An 18,164-nucleotide genomic window follows, 5' to 3' on the forward strand; every position below is an offset into this window, starting at 1 on the left:
CGGCAGGGGGTTGGGGTGCGTGTGTAGAGGGGCAGTTCTGGAGGGGGAGAGGGGTTGGGGCTGGCCTGGAACAGTCCCGGTTGCAGTTGGGTGACCTGGATGGTGGATGGGTCTCTGCCCCACGCTGTTCCTGCCAAGGGAGCTATGGGCCAGCTGTGTGGGGACACTGCATCTGCAGGCAAATGGGGGACAGCAGCAGAAGACCCCCTGGCCTGCCGCTCCATTTCCCTTCCCCCTCGAGGGGCCGCAGCTGAGCACGCTGCAGGGACGGCACGTGCCTGTAGTGCCCTGGTATCCAGCCACAGTGGCGAGAGAGGGGCAGCAAGACAGGCTGGGATGCGGACACCTCCACCGCGCCTTCCCCTTTCACTTGCCTTACTGTCTGCTGTTTAGTCCGGTGCACAGGGCCGCCAGCACCAGCCTGCTGGAGAGTTCCGGCAGCCAGCGGCACCCCAGCTGGGAGTGCACCACGTGCTGTGCCTCCGGCCTGGGGTTCCCTTCATCCAGGCCGGCAGCGGGCTGAGCAGGGCCGGCAGCTGGGACCGGTGTGCCATTAAAAATTGGCACGTGTGCCATAGGTTGCTGACCCCTGGTTTAGGCGCACAACTCCCATTGACTTTAGCTTTTAAATCCTTTTGGTTCTTTAGAAAAATCCAACCCTTACAACTGTTTATATTTAAAACAAAAAAAGGTTGCCCAGGCTGTTTATTATGGTTAAGGCTTAGATTATGTCATGGAGGTCGCAGAAGTCAAGGAATCGTAACTTCCAGCGGCCTCTGTGATATTGGGGGCCTTGGCAGCTGACCAGCTGCTGCTGGCAGTGGGGGATGAAGCAGCAGCCAAGCCTCTGGGACTTGTGGGACCCCCGCAACTGACCAGCCACCGCCACTGGCGGCTACCCCTGAGCAGCCCAGCAGCTCCATCACCGCAACCAGCAGACCCCTCCACAGCTCCCAGTCGGCAGCAGCAGAAGGACCCCAGAACTGCTTAGTGGCCACGGGCAGGGGTGCCCCCCCACAGCTCAGCAGCCACCGCTGCTGGCAGGGGCACCTCCTGCTGCTGCTCAGCTGCTGCTATCAGCTGCCCCCTCCCCCCACACACACAGCTCCTAGCCACTGCCAGCAGGCAAAGGGACCCCAGAGCTGCACAGCGGCCACGGGCGCCCCTCTGCAGCTCCCCAGCCTCTGCCCCTGACAGGGGCTCCCCTGCAGCTCCCCTGCTGTTGTGAGTGGGAGAGACCATTGGCAGCTCCCAGCCCCACAGGGCGTCAGGGGAACCCTTCCCAGCCACTGGGGTCCCTGCAGCTCCCAGCTGCTGCTGGAGGTGCGGGGGGCAGGGGGGAGGGGTCATCAGGTTGTTGGACCCTCCTCCCTCCCCATTTTGTCAGGGATGTTTTTAGTAGAAGTCAGGGACAGGTCACGGCTTCTGTGATTTTTTGTTTATTGCCCACAACCTGTCCATGACTTTTACTAAAAATATCCATGACAAAATCGTAGCCTTAATTATGGTAAAGTGTGACATGCACCCCCGCCCCCGCCACACACACACCCACACACCCTTGCTCAAACTTTAACAGAAAACCAAAAATCACTCCTGGGCTAAGAAGAAATCAGCCAAAAATGTCATAAAACCAAGAAAGTTATAAATAGTTGAAAAGACTACCGAGAATGGGCTTCACAGTTTCAGTGTGCTTTAGGATTGTTCCTGTAAAATGAGCTTCACAGCCAATGCTCTGTAGAGAAGATACCATGAACAACATGCTACTGAGTATTTTCCATTGAGATTTCTGAGATGTGATAAAAAACCATTATATTTAGAGAGCAGGTGGTTTGTTTTTTTCAGTTAACCAAGTCTCACAACAACCCTGTGAGGTACAGAAATATCACTCCCATTTCATATATATGACAATTGAGGAAGAAAAGATTGAAAATGTACGTAAGGCTACACAGTGAGTCACTGTTGGAAATGGAATAATAATTCAGGAGGCTCCTGGCTCCCAGTCCAACACTCAAGCCACTAGATCACATCCTTTTTATTTTATAAAGAGCAATAAAAAAGAATAAAGATTTAGGGGAAAAGCCATAGCTCTGGGCTGAGCAAATCATTCTGGGCAGTAGGTCTTGGATTCAGCATCTACCATGAATACCATATGAGCATATGACTGAGAAAGAGCTGAACAGAACTATTGCTATGAAATAAAATCGGATCTATTTTTTATTTCTTTTCACTCCACACATGGTATTCTTATTAAATCACTGTCAGCATTTTCCCCCCTTGTGTACAATCTGATTTGTTTTGTTTTTTTTTCATTTTTTCTAAGAAGCCTTTTGCAGAAGACAGGTATCTTGTCAGTCACTGAACAAATCAATTCTAAAAGTCACAGGTTACCATCAAGTCATTTTCTGAAGAAGGAATTCATGTATACCTTTAGAGATGAGCACCAAAGTCCCCATACCTTCAACATGAACCCTACTGCACAGCTTTACTCATCTTAATATTGAAGACAATTTGTACTACTGAGAAGGTATGTGGATGAGATGTGTCTGCAATTTGTGGGAGTCTTCCACTTCCCTCCCATGCAATATACACACAGAAGGCACAACAACTGCTAGAGCCCTGATCCTGCAAACATTTATGCACACAATAGTGAGTGCAAAAACATTTGTGCCATGGAGACTAGGTCACTAAGAAGTAATGGAATCATAAGGAAGAAAGCGTCTCAGCAATGAACAGAAGGTCATACATTGTCTGGGCACCAGTGACAAATCCGGTAACTTCACAACATCTTTATTATTGTTTACAGTATATTATCGCCACGAGGCTCCATCAAGAGGCCCCATTGTGCTAGAGGCTTTATACACACATAACAAGAGCCACTGCTCCAAAGAGTTTACAATCTGAACAAATAAGAAAGGATGGGAAAGAGTATCATCATCTGCTTTCTACAGATTAGTATCTGACGCACAGAGACATTAATTGACTTGCCCAAGGTCTCACACAAAATTTTATGGCAGAGCTGGAACCTGAACCCAGATCTCCTGAGTCCCAGTCCAGTATCATAACTGTAAGTCCACCTTTCCACTCAATCAAATACTGCATCCATCCTAGTCTTTTCCCTTAAGCAGGAGTGAGATGGAGTGTACCTGGCCCTCGATGGCCCCCTCTGGAAGGCCGGCAGTCCTACTACACCCTGCCCAGAAAGGAGCAGCTAAGGTGGGTCTTCCAGGCCTACCTAGAGAGATGCTGCATAGAAGTAGCCAATCAGAGCCCAGCAGGCTCAGATTAAAAGGAACCGCAAGGCCTGAGCAGGTCAGTTCATGTCTGGGACCAGAGGACCTAGGAGGAGGTACTGCTTGCTGGTCACAGGAGCTTGAGGGCGACCCAGAAGATAGGTTCTGGTGGCATCTGGCATTCAGTGCAGAGAAAGAGGATCTGAGAACTTCAGCCCTGAGATAAGGGGTGAAGAGAAAAGGGATACATGGGAAAAGGCCCAGGAAATACCAGAAGTGAACTGCAGGAAGCGGTACACATGGCTGCTGTTTATAGTGTCCCTGGGTTGTGACCTCGAGTAGTGGGAAAATGACCAATGCCTCAAGAAGGGGACAAGGCTCCTTTAAAAGCCCAAATGAAGGGTGGGATTTACCCGGAGATGGGGCTGAAAACCCTAGTGAGGGAAGGTAGCTTGTCAGACTTTTGCTACCCCTGAGAGGGGTTCATTTTTGACTGTGTGACTTGGCTGGAGGGCTGAGCCACTGAAGACCTGCCTGGTAAGGTTGGCAACCTACAGAGGATGCCAGGAGCGCTGGGGGAAAAGGACTGCAGCACCACACCCAGCCAACAGAAGGCACTTATGAGGTGAGTGTCATCTGTCACAAAGAGAAAAAACTAATCTGCAATTCAAAGTATAATTCATTTTTTGCATCATATTCATGTAAGAGACCCTGCTACTGTCCTTAAATTATTTCTGCTTCAGTGCTACCTAAAACAAAAGCTTTATGGGAAGTAGTCACAAACCAGAGTTAGGCACTACTCTGCATATTTCTAGAGGTAACAGTTCTCTTTAGCTCAACTGATCATTAATGGAACATAAAATTAAATCCATGAGGTGGCAGCACATCAAAAGACATTAATCTAAAATATGCCTTAGAGGAGTGAAATAAGGCACTAAAGTAAAGAACATTAATGTATTGTAGGAGGTGCTGAGTGGCTAAGGGCTTTTCTACAGACAGAGCAGCACCAGTTTAACTTACAGTGCATTTTTATACTGAATTAGCTACATCAGTTCAAAAGGCTGCGTGGAGACTCATTTCAGTATAAACCAGTTTTATTTCACTTTAGCTTAAATTATTAGACACAAGTTTAAGCTAAACCAAAATATAATAACTCTTCACTTAAAGTCGTCCCGGTTAAAGTTGTTTTGTTGTTACATTGCTGATCAATTAGAGAACATGCTCATTTAAAGTTGCATGATGCTCCCTTATAATGTTGTTTGGCAGCTGCCTGCTTTGTCCACTGCTTGCAGAAAGAGCAGCCCATTAGAGCTAGCTGGTTGGAGGCTGGAACCAGGGTGGACTGGCAGCCCCCCATCAGCTCCCCTAAGTTCCCTCTGCGGCAGCCACCCAGCAGGGTATCAATTGCCGGGCAGTTCAGGTGTCCCTCCCCTGACTGCCTTGTGCTGCTCCTGGGAGCATCCCGCTTGCTGTACAAAGGGGGGGTGGGGAAGGGAACAAGGGGTGCTAATGTCAGGGTGTCCCCCTCCCCTCCTGCTCCTTTACCCCATTTCCACAGAGCGGGGGGGACAGGGACAACAATGGACACGACAGGGCTCAGGACCGAGGGAGCTTGCTGGCAGCAACTGCTGTCTCAATTTGCCGATCTACTCAAAAAGGCAATGTACTTAGAGTGGGGTCAGCCTACTTAAAGGGGAAATGCTTATCACTCTCTCTCGCTCTCTCTCACACACATGCTGTGTGTGTCTCTGTCTCTCTCTCTGCCATGCTAAGAACATAAGAATGGCCATACTGGGTGAGACCAAAGGTCCATCCAGCCCAGTATCCTGTCTACCGACAGTGGCCAATAACAGGTCCCTCAGAGGGAATGAACCTAACAGGCAATGATCAAGTGATCTCTCCCCTGCCATCCATCTCCACCCTCTGATAAACAGAGGCTAGGGACACCATTTCTTACCCATCCTGGCTAATAGCCAGGATTAAGTTAAAGGACTTAACCTCCATGAATGTATCTAGTTTTCTTTTAAACCCTGTTTTAGTCCTAGCCTTCACAACCTCCTCAGGCAAGGAGTTCCAGAGGTTGACTGTAAGCCATGTGAAGAACCTCCTTTTATTTGTTTTAAACCTGCTGCCAATTAATTTAATTTGGTGGCCCCTAGTTCTTATATTATGGGAACAAGTAAATAACTTTTCCTTATTCACTTTCTCTACACCACTCATGATTTTATATACCTCTATCATATCCCCTCCTTAGTCTCCTCTTTTCCAAGCTGAAAAGCCCTAGCCTGTTTAATCTCTCCTCATATGGGACCCATCTCAAACCCCTAATCATTTTAGTTGCTCTCCTCTGAACCTTTTCTAATGCCAGTATATCTTTTTTGAGATGAGGAGACCACATTTGTACACAGTATTCAAGATGTGGGCGTACCATCAATTTATATAACGACAATATTCTCTATCCCTTTTTAAATGATTCCTAACATCCCGTTTGCTTTTTTGACTGCCGCTGCACACTGCGTGGACAACTTCAGAAAACTATCCATGATGACTCCAAGATCTCTTTCTTGATTAGTTTTAGCTAAATTAGCCCCCATCATATTGTATATATAGTTGGGGTTATTTTTTCCAACGTGCATTACTTTACATCAGGCCTGCACAACATGCAGCCCGTGGAGGCTCACTGTGCGGCCCGCAGCGGGGAATCAAAGGGCTCTGGGCTGCCCGCAGCTGCGGAGAGCCCAGAGCCCTTTAAATTGCAGCCGTGGCCGGAATTCAAAAGGCTCTGAGCTGCCCGCAGCAGCGGGGAGTCCAGAGCTCCTTAAATCTCAGCTGCAGCCGGGATTCATAGGGCTCTGGGCTCCCCGCAGCGGCGGGGAGCCCAGAGCCCTTTAAATCCCAGCCGCTGCCAGGATTCAGAAGGCTCTGAGCTGCCCGCAGCAGCAAGGAGCCTAGAACTCTTTAAATCTCAGCCGCGGCTGGGATTCAAAAGGCTCTCGGCTGCCTGCAACCGCGGGGAGCCCAGAGCCCTTTAAATCCCAGCTGCAGCCGGGATTCAAAAGGCTCTCAGCTGTCCGCAGTGGCAGGGAGCCCGGAGCCCTTTAAATCTCAGCCGCAGCCGGGATTCAAAGGGCTCTCGGCTGCCCACAGAGATTCCCAGCTGCAGCTAAGATTTAAAGGGCTCAGGGCTCCCCGAAGCCACAGGCAGCCCAGGGCCCTTTGAATCCCGGCAGCGGCTGAGATTTAAAGGGCTCAGGGCTCCCTACGGCTGCAGGCAGCCCAGAGCCCTTTGAATCCTGGCCGCGGCTCCGGAGGATGGTCTGGGGCTGGGATTTAAAGGGCTCAGGCTCCCCTTAGAGGCAGGAGCTCTGGGCCCTTTAAATCCCAGCCCCAGTCCCACAAAGCTCCGGGTTCCCACAAAGCTCCGGGTTCCCCCAGCCACCGGAGCCCCGGGCCTTTTAATTTGCTCCTGACAGGTCTCAGCCACCTCTTCAGCTGGGACCCCCTGGTTGATTTAAAATCAAGTATCACCTCCCCACCTCCAACCTTCCTTTTTGGCCCACAACTGTTTTGGTGGGGTGGCGCTGGGGAAGGAGGATTTGTTTCCGCAGGGCTGGGCGGTGCTGGGGCGGGGTGTTTCCGCGGGGCCGGGAGGTCCAGGTGGGGGGGTGTTTCCGTGGGGTTTCAGCCCTCAGTTGTTTTCTTTTGAGTAATGTGGCCCTCGCCGCTTTACGAGTTGTGCAGGCCTGCTTTACATTTATCCACTTTAAATTTAATTTACCATTTTGTTGCCCAATCACTTAGTTTTGTGAGATCTTTTTGAAGCTGTCTCCCCTCCCTCCATTCCTGCTGCCCTGTAGAGTGTGAGGCTACATTAACAACAATGTGTTAACCCTTGAGGGCCCAGAGGAGTGCTAGTTCATCATTTAACAGTAAGGCATTCCTTGGGAAATATCCCACTCTCTTCCACCCTCTGACTTCACCACCTCAACCAGGCTTCACAATCATCATTGCTGTGTACAGTATTAAACTGTTTGTTTAAAACTTATACTGTGCATATATAAATAAAATATAGTCTTCTCTGACAAAAAAATTTTCCCTGGAACCTAACTTCCCTATTTACATTAATTCTTATGGAGAAATTGGATTCGCTTAACATCATTTCACTTAAAGTAGCATTTTTTCAGGAAAATATCTAGAGCGTTAAGTCAGGAGTTACTGTAAGACACTCAAACTGAACTAAGTGTTCACAAAGGAATTTGCATCTGTTTAACTAAACCAATATAAGATTGTAGCTAGTCAACCTCTCCCTATTCTAATTGTTCCAATTATGCACAATACTTTATGAGAATTCAGAACTGTGCCTTTAAGAATACAGACTTCTGCTGCTGCTTCTGTCTCTTTGGCATCTTCTGCAGTAGAAGCTGATGGCAGAACCCAGTGTAAGACCCCAACTACCTCCTTACCATTGTATCATAAGCAGAGAATGGGCAGCAGGAACTCAAAGCCACTGTTCATGCATCAGAACAACCTCTTTGCCACTCCTATTTAAAAAAGAATGCAGGGTAGAGTCAAAACAAATAGTGGTACATGTTCCGGTTTAAAAACCATGAGAGGGTTAAATTTTAAAGGCAATCAAAGCTCTCAATAATTAGGACAGTGTCCAGTTATTAGGGTAATGAACAAGTGACAGCTTGTAACATTGGTATCCCCTAGCAGATAGCGTTTCTATGGGGAGGGGACTACTATCCCGCATTTTCTCCCCTCTCCATGCAATTTCCATTCAACCTCGCTGAAATGCAATTTTTCTATCCTGCTTCTGAACCATGAGTTATGCTTAGTGGTGGGTGTATTTGAAATTGTCACCTGATCACACTGAGAGAAGAGAGTGCAGAAAAGAAAATAAAGAGAAAAATGAATTTGATATTACAGAGATTGGTTGTCACCATATCAAGGGCATCTAACTGAAGTCAGAATGTGTAAGTACCTTCCTCACCAAAACAAACAAAAAAACACAAGTTCTTCAAGTATGCTGCTGTCTGTAGCTATACAGCCATACTTTATATCAAAAGCTTTTTAGCATTGAGAGATTACAGACATATCAGAAGGCTGGATACAAGACTTGTAACCAGTTTTACGGTGGACTACTTTTATTACATTATTCACAAACTACTCTGCTTTTCATACATTCATCCCAGTTACCCTGTACCAACCAATTACCCAACAGTTTCAAAATAGATTTATACTCCAAGTTTATTAATGAGATTTATGTACTGAATAAGCTAATCTTTGCCTTTCCAGGAAACACTGTAATCAAAATAGTTTCATTCAAAAGGTACATCTCCTTCATTTTAACTGTACTTTAACTTGCCATCCATAATGGCACGCGGGGCTCAAAGGAAAACTTTTCTGCTACAGTTTTTAATGTTTTTTCTATCCCACATTTGTAATATTTACAGGTCTGGAATTTCTATTGATTTTCTTTTTTTTGCTACTTATGTTCCCCCAATGGTTTGACTGGAACTAAAGTTAGCTTCATGGCAGGTTGTCAAAACAAGCTTAATTGTATGTAGCACATTACTTTGATTATTATTGGGGTGAGGATCCCATCATGGACCAGAACCCCGCCACGCCAGGTGCTGTACAAACACAAAGATATTCCCTGCCCCAAGCAGCTCACTATCTAAAGTATAAGAGAAGAGATGGATACAGAAACATGGGGGAGTACAAGGAAACAATGAGATGATATTAGTCAGCCTGAGAAGCAGTGGCTTTAATGCACCCGCAGCCTAACTATTGTCAAGTCTTTTTGTAGGCCACACAGCAAAGGAGAGTTTTAAGGAGCATTTTGAAGAGATAATGAATTCATTTACCTTCCCATGCTGATATATTTTAGGCCTCAACCTGCCACAGCATCTAAACATGTGCTTAACTTTAGATATATGAGTAGTACCACTGACTTCTACCCACATGCTTAAAGTTAAGCACATACAGACGTGCTTTTCTGGATTAAAGTGCTTTGCTGGGTTAGGTCCGTAGTATATCAGCATCAATCACCAATACAGCTCTGGACAATGTGTTTAAATTCTGTGGCAAACGTAGTGGTGAGCCACACCAAGATAGCTACAGGCTGGGTTTGTTGGCTTTTAACTGCACTAGAGAAATAGGGTAAATTTGTGTTTTAAAATGAGATATACTTGATCCTTTCCATTTAGATTATAAGCATTTGTGCAGGTCAAGCTCAGATCCTATGAACCTTTCCCTTTGAGAAGGAAATATTTGTGCAACTCATACTAACACAAGTGGCACTTTGTCCTCCTCCAATGGCCATTCCACATATCAAGATTTATGAGTCCACTACAGCCTTCAAACTGGTGGATTAGCGCAGGTAGCAAAGGTTCATGTTTTAGATCCAGAGGCCATAGGTTCAGTCCCCCTTGCCAACAACCCAGTCCATACAGGGTCATCGCATTACTTTAGGCTGTGAATGTGAATTCCTTTTTTTTTTTTAAAAATATGTTTTGATCTGAGAGCTTCCTTTTGTTACAATAGAGGGAAAACTTTAAATCCTCGCCCATTAATTTGAAGTCGTATTAGTACACTGCAATTCTAAAGAAACAAAAATATATGAAAACCAGGAAATCAGAGTGAGAGTCCTTTGTGAAGCTTCTGACCCTGAATCCCCACCCGCTGTACCCCTAATAAGAATATAACTGCATATGATGGTCGAGATTTTTTTTCAAAACAGTGCAGAGAATTTAGCCATACATCTTCCATTAAAAACAACTCAGCTTCACTTATAGCCTAAGCTGGGATTTGAATTTGGATATTCAGAAACAAAATACCAGTGCACTCACTAATCCACTGCATGCAACCTGCCCTCTTACAGCTCGTGCCCAATTTTAAAGAAAGTAAAACAATCTACTTACCATCTCATCAGTCTCCTTAGAAACCATGTATGCACAAATGGGATCCAACAAGCAGGCTTTGAAGTGCATGGGAAAGAAAGCTATAGTACATATTAAGCAGCTGTATATTATTAATATGCTGTCTCAGTGCATCAGAAAATCCTGTACTGATTACAAGAGTTCAATGACTTTCATTAGTTCTTTGAAGGATTTATTTTAATCTTTACATGCAGACACACATATGGTCTGACATAGTCTCTAGGTGTTGGCCTTAAAACACAATTTCCAGAGAGAAAGGAATTTAGAAACACTCCCTGATCATCACTTCCAGAATTAGGAAAAGGGCAGAAGGATCAAAAGAGTAAGACATCTCCGTTATCTCACAGGCTATAATTCAAATCGATGCTGGTATCACACACTATTTTTTCCCCCAGTTTCGGACCAAAGCTCTCTGTGTTTCTAGCTCAAAGCAGCGACCATTTTTTGGAGAATTATTCCCTGTTTACAACAGGATGGTGGTATAGTCCAGGGCTTCTCAAACTTCTTCTGAGCCGCCCCCACCCCACATGCTATAAAAACTCTGCGGCTCACCTATGTCACAATAGCTGGTTTTCTGAATATAAAATCCAGGGCAGGTGTTAGGGGGTAGCAAGCAGGGCAATTGCCTGGGGCCCCATACCACAGGGGCCCCTGCAAAGCTATATTGCTCAGATTTCGGCATCAGCCCCAGGTGATAGGGCTCAGGCCTGGGAGGCTAGGTTGCCAGACCTTAGCTAAACTTTATTTACGTATGTGCTAGAACCTTCCAGAGCATTCAGTTATTCAAAATACCATACCAGGGTGCAAGCACATATGCACCCGTGTCACTAGCACAGACTAGTTACGTATATTAGATCCCATCCCGGGATCTTTAATATACCCAAAATGATGGTACTCCCACATTTGTTGAAAATAGACCAATGAACATTGTTAAATAGCAACTTGCACACTTATTACCAAGCTACTTGGTTTTCTCTTTAGTCATTTGCCATACCAGGTCCCATTTTCCATTTGGAAACACAGAAGGAACATAGTGGCTGTGACACTGATGGCTTTTAGGAGGTCACAATGCCCCAAGTTTGAATCTGTCTTAGAAGCATTATTCCAGGCTGTCTGCAGATTCAGGCACCATTGCATTGCTTTACTTTCAAAGTTCTCTTCACACCCAGAAGATCTAGAAGCTATGGTCAGAAAGGAAGGATGATCACAACTCCCCAGAAACCTGTTTACATCCCAAGGCTGAGAGAACTACTCCTTTAAACTATTTACAGCCCTTTCAGTCTCTGTTCAAGATATTTGCACCTCTGCAAACTGCATCTTCCTACTGAAATGGAAATTTTAGTTTTTAAAAAATACTGCTCTTTCTGGTTCTGTAGAATCTGCATATTGTGATATGTACTGAGGCAGATTTAATAGATCCAGGATTTCTTATCATATCCTTTTTGGTTTTTGACAATTTGCTTTCTTAAGCTCTGATAGTAAATCCACACTGGTGGGCCCTTTAAATAGAAGGCTCTTTAAGCTAATTTTGTCTCACTGCCTTTTCAAAGGATAGCACATTTGAGTTTTCCTCTTACATTTTTAAATGGTCTGTACTGCTTCTAATTTCCTGTACTCTATGATGATCTCCCAGTCTTTGCATGTGCATGCATGCACACACACGCAACACTTACTTAAAGAAAAAAAATAGATAGCAACTAGTCATACCAAGTAACCTCCCTAAAATTAGTTTGGGCAGTTTCCCAGAGCAGTAGTTCTCAACCAGGAGTACATGTACCCCTGCAGGTATGCAGAGGTCTTCCTGGAAGTACATTAACTCAGCTAGATATTTGCTTAGTTTTACAACAGGCAACATAAAAAGCACTAGTGAAGTCAGTACAAACTAAAATTTCATACAGACAGTGACTTGTTTATACTATTCTATATACTAGACACTGAAATTAAGTACAATATTTATATTCCAATTGATTTATTTTAGAAGTATATGGTAAAAATGAGAGTCAGCAACTTTTCAGTGATAGTGTGCTGTGACACTTTTGTATTTTTATGTTTGATTTTGTAAGCAAGTCGTTTTTCAGTGAAATGAAACGTGGGGGTATGCAGGACAAATTAGACTCCTGAAAGGGGTGCCTTACTCTGGAAAGGTTGGGAACCACTGTCCCAGAGGTTAGCATCACTAGTATTCCCCGTTTTATACACATTTTTGTTTCTATCTTTAGGTCCTTTAACATAGTATCATTTAAGATTCATTGCTCCTCTGCTTTGGTACAACCCACATGGGCATGATCTAACACTGTTCATATGAACTCTGTATACTTCAGATAGGAGTTAACAGTAGAAAAGCATAAGATCTAGGCTTGTGTGTGAACACTGACTATATGAATAAAATGTCTGCTGTCTCTATATAGACATTAATTTCATTTCAATTATACCTAAAAGCTCTATATGTTTTTTCCCCTCCCATACACACACACATACTGGGTTTCTGGTTTAAGTCTGGGAAACATGAAACTAGAAGGGAGTGAAAGCACTTGCCAATGCTAGGAAGAATGCAGGTACCCCTATGCACCTCAGTCTATATCTATCTATCTCATAGAACTAGAAAGGACCTTGAAAGGTCATTGAGTCCAGTCCCCTACCTTTACAGCAGGACCAAGTAAAGTCCCTGACAGATTTTTGCCCCAGATCCCTAAACAACCCCCTCAAGGACTGAACTCACAACCCTTGGTTTAGCAGGCCAATGCTCAAACCACTGAGCTATCCTCATGCACTGCTACACACTAGGGACTGAATGGCTAGGCAGCAGTTCTGCAGAAAAGGACCTAGTGGTTACAGTGGACGAGAAGCTGGATATGAGTCAACAGTGTGCCCTTGTTGCCAAGAAGGCTAACGCCATTTTAGGCTGTATAAGTAGGGGCATTGCCAGCAGATCGAGGGATGTGATCATTCCCCTCTGTTCAACATTGGTGAGGCCTCATCTGGAGTACTGTGTCCAGTTTTGGGCCCCATACTACAAGAGAGATGTGAAAAAATTGGAAAGAGTCCAGCGGAGGGCAACAAAAATGACTAAGGGGCTGAAACATGTGACTTATGAGGAGAGGTTGAGGGAACTGGGATTGTTTAGTCTGCAGAACAGAAGAATGAGAGTGGATTTGAAAGCTGCTTTCGACTACCTGAAAGGGGGTTCCAAAGAGGATGGATCTAGACTGTTCTCAGTGACACAAGATGACAGAACAAGGAGTAATAGTCTCAAGTTGCAGTGTGGGAGGTTTAAGTTGGATATTAGGAAATACTTTTTCACTAGGAGGGTGGTGAAGCACTGGAATGAGTTATCTAGGGAGGTGGTGGAATCTCCTTCCTTAGAGATTTTAAGGTCAGGCTTTACAAAGCCCTGGCTGCGATGACTTAGTTGGGAATTGGTCCTGCTTTAAGCAGGGGGTTGGACTAGATGACCTCCTGAGGTCCCTTCCAACCCTGATATTCTATGATTCTGCACCTAGCAAGCTGCGCTCTCTGGAAGTCAGCCATTTCATGGGGGAGATGAACATCACCTTAAGAGTATGCAGTGAGTTCAGCATGCCTACACTTCCCAGCCTGGGTTTTGTAACCCAGTACAGCATGGTCACCATGCACAGCACTCATTTCAACTGCTGCTTTACCAGACTGCTGATGCACATACCACCAGCTCAGGGGCAGGAGGGCAGGGAGAGGGAATGGTTTCCCCCCATGAAAAGTGCTTTTCTGAAAATGGCAAGATTTTGCAGGATTTCACTATCATTTTTGCAAAACATACATTCCATTCAAGCTCTACGGAAACTGCTTCACCAGGCGTCTTTGTCCTTTTTAAGGATCTGTGCACATGGGCCGCTGCTCTCCAACTGCTGCAGGAACACAGCAAGAGGAAGCAACAGGGGGCACTCTCCTGAACCATCAGAGAACCTGAAGCATAGGACCTTACAGCAGTAAGCACCAGCACACCTCAGTGGTGGTGTAAAATGAGGTACATCACTGCTTTATTTTGCTGTTTCCAGGTTAATGACTATTTTTAAAAACTTCCATTAGACTGGTGAACTTGTGTGTCACTGCTGAATTCTCGTTTCCTCCTTGCACCAAAGGCCAGAGAAACAGGTCCCTTTGGGAGAAGCCATCTAAGGCCAGCAAGTTCACTCCTTTTTCCCCAGCACAGAGGGCTGTGGTTGCCTGCCTGGCATCCACCAGTCATCTGAAGAATAGCAGTTGCTCAGTGAAAACAATGAGGAGTCCCCTTGTGGCACATTAAAGACCAACAACTTTATTTGGGCATAGGCTTTCGTGGGTTTATACCCAAATAAATTTGTTGGTCTCTAAGGTGCCACAACGACTCCCTGTTGTTTTTGCGGATACAGACTAACACGGCTACCCCTCTGGAAGTTGCTCAGTGGTGGCTGGAGCATCACTTGGTAGGTTTGCAGTTCAGGATTTCTTTTGGGAGTATAAGCAACCACACTTAGGGAGAGTTTAATTTGTATGTTAATTATAAATGTTGCTCCTTCCTGTTTTGGTCTTGAAAGAGTCTGGCATGTGGGACTGCTACTGAGGGAGCCTGGCAACTCCAGTTTGTATTATGGTAAGTGGCCACAGCACAATACCAAGTTCCCTTTGCTCCTGTCTTTCTTTTGCCTGCATTTTGGATGGATGGATGGATGGATATATATATATTTATATTTTACCCCAGACACTCAATTGAAAAGACAGGCTCTGCAGAGACGGATTCTCTCCCAGCTCACTGCCAGTCACTTCTGTGTTACTGAAATGAAGTGAAATTCCATTACTTTTATATTGAATCCTACACACCTATTTTTTCCCCTCAACAACTCTCACAAAGACCCCAAATTTATTGTGTGCTTTGGTTTGTGCTAGACTTTCTTAAAGAGAGGAGGATTTAGGAGCTGCTTAATTTAGAGGAGGAGGATAAAGTGACCCCTCACAAAGAACTGTGTGTGGACAGAGCCGACAGGACGAGCTGCAATCATGCAGCTTCAACATTTCTTTCTGTCCACACTGGCAATGCACCAGGATGCAAGGAATGGCTGCAGGTGGAAGCACCATCAAAGCAGTCTGATCCAGTGGATAGGACACTGGACACCTGAACACTTTCCTGGCTCTGCTACTGACTTGCTGTGTAACCTTGGGCAAGTCATTTCAGCTCACTTGTGCTCATTTCCTCTCTCTCTTTCTCTCTCCCTCACACTCACACACACACCCTTCCTTTGCCTATTTAGATTATAAGCTCTTTGGGGCAAAGACCTCCTCCTTACTATATGTCCATACAGTGCTAGCACGATGGGGTCCTGATCTAGACATTGGGGCCTCTACCAGATGGTTCATTCACCTGCCAGCACTTATATAATTAGACAACAATCTTGATTTCAACATACTGGCTTTTGTTTATCAAAGCAAAGCATGCGAGAATTCCTGTTTTGAGTAAAGGAGACTTACATACATTGCTGTCTACATGCATTAAAAAAAGAAAACCACACACATCACCACCCAAACAAGAGTTCTATTAACTTACCAGACAGGATAATTGCAGGAATTGAAATTTACAACATTAAGGCAAAGTGGAAAAGTAAGACTCTTACTGATTGAGTATTTTCATTGGCACCTAAGCTCAGCTAGTGTGTGTGTGTGTGTGTGTGTGTGTGTGTGTGTGTGTGTGTGTGTGTGTGTGTGTGTGTGTGTGTGTGTGTGTGTGTGTGTGTGTGTGTGTGTGTGTGTATTTTCATTTTGGCTCTGTAACTGGTTTGTTATTCCTTGCCACATTGTATTTAAGTCTAATCATATGTTCAGCAATAAAATACTTTGAGAAAATAGAATCTGAAACAAGAGCTTATTAGAAACAAGAGATTATATTTCTTTTTACAGAGCCAAAAATCCCTAACAAAGCAACTGTGACACTCCAGCCATGCAGAGTCATGTTAATATTTACCCATGTGCTGGATCCAAGGCAATTGCCCTTGGCTGGTCCAGGTCTTGCCAGAAGAGGACTTTTCTAGATGTTCCATTGAGATTAGCAACTTCTATCCTATTGGTTTCTGAGTCCGTCCAGTACAGCTTTTTCCCAATCCAATCACATGCCAGGCCATCCGGAGAAACCAGACCAGAAATAATGACATTCTGCACTACATTCCCAGTTCTGTTCAAGTACGTTTGCTTGATGGCTTCTTCGCTCACGTCTGTCCAGTAAATGATGCCTTGTGAGTACTGAAAGTCAACCGCTGCAGCATCTTCTAAGCCGCTGACCACTATAGTGGACTCTGGCTTCACTCCTCCAGCATCCACCAGTCTGACATCCCGACGATTGGCGAAAAGCAGAAGAGGAGAAGCTATGGAAGGGAAAGGAAATCATATTAATGTTACCAATGCGTGCAATTTTAAAGTTGCAGGTATAAAGCAGAGTGTGTGTCTCTCTTCCTTGGACAGTGGGAAGCTGAGAGAAGAAAGACTGAAGTTTCACACCAGGACTAAGCATACACTACCCACAATACCTATGACCTATTTCAATATACCAGAGTGAAAAGCACAAGATTGGTCAAATAAGGAAAAACAAAAGGGTCCAACTCCATCTATCACGAGGCCTCCCAAATAACCGTAGTCTAGATTCCGTCTGTGTCTGTCTGCTCCTCGCATATCATACATCATGGGCTGAGCCAGGTCCAAACATGTCCTGGTTAAGAGGATTTAAAGAGACGTTAATATAGACAGAATTAGCGTTTCCTAAAGTAGTCAGGCAACATGACTACTTTAAACACCCTTTGGCTGTGCACTCTCAGCCTCCAACTCAATTGAATATGCTCCAAACCACATCATGGATTACTTTGGATGCACTAAACCTCTGTCAATCATGAGGCTGGGGTTTTGAACATACCAAAGTCCATGGTGGTTTAGAAGGCACACAACTGAATTGCACAGAGCAGCAGTGACACACTAAGGCCTAGCACAAGGCTCATCACTAAAACACAGAGCTTAAGGTACCAGTCACAAAACCTTGAATCTCTGCTACATGAACATGGTTGGAAACCACTCTACTTAGGCGCCTGCCAAATTTGCAGCCATGAAAATCACGTCATGAACCACAAAATCTGGTCTCTAGCTGCCCAGCTCTGAAAGCAGCACCGCCACCAGCAGCTGCAGAGAAGTAAGGGTGGCATGGTATTGTCACACTTACTTCTGTGCTGCTACTGGTGGTAGCACTGCCTCCAGAGCTGAGCAGTAGGGCTGTAGCCACCTCTTTCCCACCATCCAGCTTCAGGCAGTATGGCCGCCAGCAGCAGCGCAAAAGTAAGGGTGGCAATACCACGGCCCCCTAACAGGCTTGCAACTCCCTTTTGGATCCAGGCCCCCAGTTTGAGAAATTCTGCGGAGAAATTACACACATTTTGTGGGTGGGTCATAGAATAAATAGCAAATTTAGCAGACGTGTAACACATCTATTAAATTTGTTATTTATGCCGTGACCAACTCGTGAAAATTGTGTGATTTCTCCACAATTTAAGTACACTCCTAACTATACTGGATGACGTGAGAAATCTCTTCAACATATCCCTCCAACTTTCACTAAGGAAGCAGGGTCTTGTATTCTAAGTCAGGAGATCTGGGTTTTGCTGCTGGCTGTACCAGATTGCATGGGACCTGCAGCAAGTGCCTTTGCCATACCTACCTCTGTAGGAATGTTGCAAGACTCAATTTGCTAATGCTCGTGGAAGCCCATAGAGACACGGAAACTATTCTGACTGATTGCTGATTGTTATTGCTCACGTAAACTCCATCTCCAATTTAACCTCATGGCTTTGAGGTCCTGTATATCCTCTTCAATCCTCTTCCCAGGATCACTGTTGTCTGCTAGATCACAAGAACTGTTCTCCAGCAGTACATTCCTGTTCATTGTATTACGCCCAACAGCTTCTTCCAGAAGAGGACAAGACCTAATCCTCCTGCAGGACACTGTCTT

The 18,164-nt window shown here is 45.1% G+C and overlaps 1 protein-coding gene across 3 annotated transcripts in view; it reads right to left on the reverse strand.

The window, feature by feature from the left end:
• Positions 1-18,164, reverse strand: part of LRP5 (LDL receptor related protein 5) — a 266,866-nt gene that overhangs the window by 189,576 nt on the left and 59,126 nt on the right. For 2 of the 3 annotated variants that reach the window (XM_050952781.1, XM_050952780.1), the window contains exon 2: positions 16,143-16,539. In XM_050952781.1, coding sequence (XP_050808738.1) covers positions 16,143-16,539 — 397 coding nt within the window. Of the gene's footprint in view, positions 1-7,693; positions 7,772-16,142; positions 16,540-18,164 lie in introns of those variants that run through there. The other variant, XM_050952782.1, reaches the window with a different exon arrangement.

This window comes from Gopherus flavomarginatus, chromosome 5 (assembly GCF_025201925.1).
Source record: "Gopherus flavomarginatus isolate rGopFla2 chromosome 5, rGopFla2.mat.asm, whole genome shotgun sequence".
NCBI lineage: Eukaryota > Metazoa > Chordata > Testudines > Testudinidae > Gopherus > Gopherus flavomarginatus.